This window comes from Bison bison, unplaced genomic scaffold (assembly GCF_000754665.1).
Source record: "Bison bison bison isolate TAMUID 2011002044 unplaced genomic scaffold, Bison_UMD1.0 scf7180017845702, whole genome shotgun sequence".
In the NCBI taxonomy this organism is placed as follows: Eukaryota; Metazoa; Chordata; class Mammalia; order Artiodactyla; family Bovidae; genus Bison; species Bison bison.
Window position 1 is genome coordinate 85,119 of NW_011476275.1, and position 2,418 is coordinate 87,536.

Genomic DNA, 2,418 nt, shown 5'->3' on the forward strand with positions numbered 1-2,418 from the left:
GGCCCCGGCCCAGAGTGGGGGTGGGGGTAGCGCGCGCCCCTCCCCCGCCGGCAGGTACTGTCCACTCGCACCTCGTCATGCCCTTTCCTCTCCGGACACACCTACGGCTCCCCAGGGACAAGACGCGCCTCCCGACCACCCCCACCTCCCCACCCCTCATCCCACAGGTGCGAGCGCCAGAAGGGGGCATTTCGGGCTGTCCCCCAGCGAGAGGGCAGGCCTCTTCTCCCTGGAGGGGGTGCAGCGATGGTGGATGCTCTCGCTGATGGGCTGGGGGCGGGGCTTTGGAGCTACCCGGCGACCCCAGGCTCTGGATTCCAGGGGGGAGATTGCCTTAGGATGCCAGAAAGGGAGGGCCCTTCGAGCTGGGCCGGGTGCTTGGTCTCCTTCCTGATCAAGGCTTCCCCCTGCCAGGCCGGTGTCCCAGACGACCCCCGCCCGCAGCCCCCGCGCCTTCCCGAGGCCCGCCTGGAGCATGTTGCCTGCAGCCATGAAGAGCCTCGGCCTGGTGCTGCTGGCCGCTCTGCTGTGCTCGTCCCCCGGTAAGTCTGGGGGCCGCTGGCGGGGGGGAGTCCAGGTCATCTGACAGTCTGTGCGAGACAGCTCCGGAGAGAACCAGGTGTGGGGCGGCCATTCTCCTATGATGCCCATCAAGCCCACACCCCCTCCCACACCTCTGCGACCCCAGCCCGGCCCTCGCAGTGTGACCCCCCTGCTCGGGCTGCCCCGGCTACAGCCACGTGGGTCTCTCCTGGCTCCCAGGGCAGGGGTGCTCTACCTCCTGGGCCTTGGTCCTGCGGCTGGCCCCCCGCGGATGCCTTGGCTTGGCGCCGGAGTTCCCCTATGCGCTCTTCTTAGAGCCCCTCTGGCTCCCCGTCAAGTCCTGTTTGATCTTCCTCGATGGAACCAACTGGATTCTGGGGGATGTGAGCCACGGGGAGGGGTGTGCAGGAGGGCACCACAGGTGTGATGCGTGTGACTCTGTGCATGTGCACTGTGCGTATGTGTGGGACCTGGGGGTGCAGAGGGGCTTCCGGAGTCCCAGCGGCAGCACCCTCACCCCAACCTGCCCAAAGGCAAACAGGTTTTTCCCAGCCTGTCCTCCAGGTGCCAGTTAGGCCTGGTCACTCCTGGTCAGGGGGTGCCTGGCCTCCTACAGCCACGCGGCTCTCCTAAGACCTGCAACGAGGCAGGTGGGGAGGATGCAGGGGGCTGGCTGGCTCGAACCCCAGTTCCTCTAGTCATTCTCGTCCCCGTGCCCTGCCCAGCTCACGGCCTGTGGTGCCAGGACTGCACGCTGACCACCAACTCCAGCCACTGCACCCCGAAGCAGTGCCATCCATCAGACACGGTGTGTGCCACTGTCTGGATCACAGATCCCAGCAGCAGTAAGTCAGGCTCCAGGCTGGGGGGTGGGGGTCGGTGGTGTCATCGGAATCCCTCTGGCCTCGGACAATGGCGTGTGTCTGGGGGCATGACCCTGCCCTGCTGTGTGACAGTCAGCAGGTACCTGACTCTCTCTGACTCTTTCCGCGGAGCTGGGGGACAGCATGGGTGGGTTGAAGCCTCAGTTGTGTTGCTCTGGGGTCCTGAGCTAACCTGGAGGGTCCCTGGGCTGGGTCCTGGACACGAGGCCGAGAGGCTTGTGGGGCTCCAGTCCCAGGCTCCCTGTCTTCATCCCCAGGCAGGAAGGATCACTCCGTGAACAAGATGTGTGCCTCGTCCTGTGATTTTGTGAAGCGGCACTTTTTCTCAGACTATCTGATGGGCTTCATTAACTCTGGGATCTTGAAAGTGGACGTGGACTGCTGTGAGAAGGATTTGTGCAATGGGGTGGCACAGGCAGGGCGCAGCCCCTGGGCCCTGGCTGGGGGGCTCCTGCTCAGCCTGGGGCCCGCCCTCCTCTGGGCTGGACCCTGAGGCCCCCTCCCCACCGCAGGGCTTCCGAGCTTGTCCCCCCACACCTGAGCCCGTGGCTGCCCCCTCCCCAGCCTGGCCTGGCTGGCACTGGGGGCAGCCTTGGCTCCGATCCGCAGCCTGTGGCTCCCACCCGCCCCAGCTGTGAGACCTCCCTGTCTCCCCACCAGCTCCAAGTTGCAGCCACAGGACATCTCCAGGGACCAGGCATCCGGCAGGAGGCTGGGCCCCTGGGTCCCTGAGGGGAAGCCGGGCCCAGCCCAACAGCCTGGCTGTGAGGATATCTGCGGAGAAATAAAATCACTTCTGAGCCTGGAGACCCGGGTCTGAGCCTGGGTGGGGATTTTGGGGAGGGAGGGGTTCCTGGCAGAGGAAGTGCAGGTGAGCGGGCGCAGGGAGGGTGGCGCGGGTCCTCTGGGGGTTGCCAGGGGACTGTAGGCCTGGAAAGGTTTGGGAACAGCCTGAGGGGCGGTGAGTGCTGGGCTGAGCAAGGTCACAGGG

At 66.0% G+C, this 2,418-nt stretch overlaps 1 protein-coding gene across 1 annotated transcript in view; it reads left to right on the top strand.

Moving 5' to 3' along the window:
* Positions 1-413: 413 nt before the first annotated feature.
* LY6H (lymphocyte antigen 6 complex, locus H) overlaps positions 414-2,418 on the top strand; it is a 3,119-nt gene continuing 1,114 nt past the window's right edge. The window contains exons 1-3 of the mRNA XM_010836762.1: positions 414-542; positions 1,269-1,388; positions 1,685-2,409. Of these exons, the coding sequence (XP_010835064.1) occupies positions 476-542; positions 1,269-1,388; positions 1,685-1,920 (423 nt within the window). The 5' untranslated portion in view covers positions 414-475 and the 3' untranslated portion in view covers positions 1,921-2,409. The remainder of the gene's footprint in view (positions 543-1,268; positions 1,389-1,684; positions 2,410-2,418) is intronic.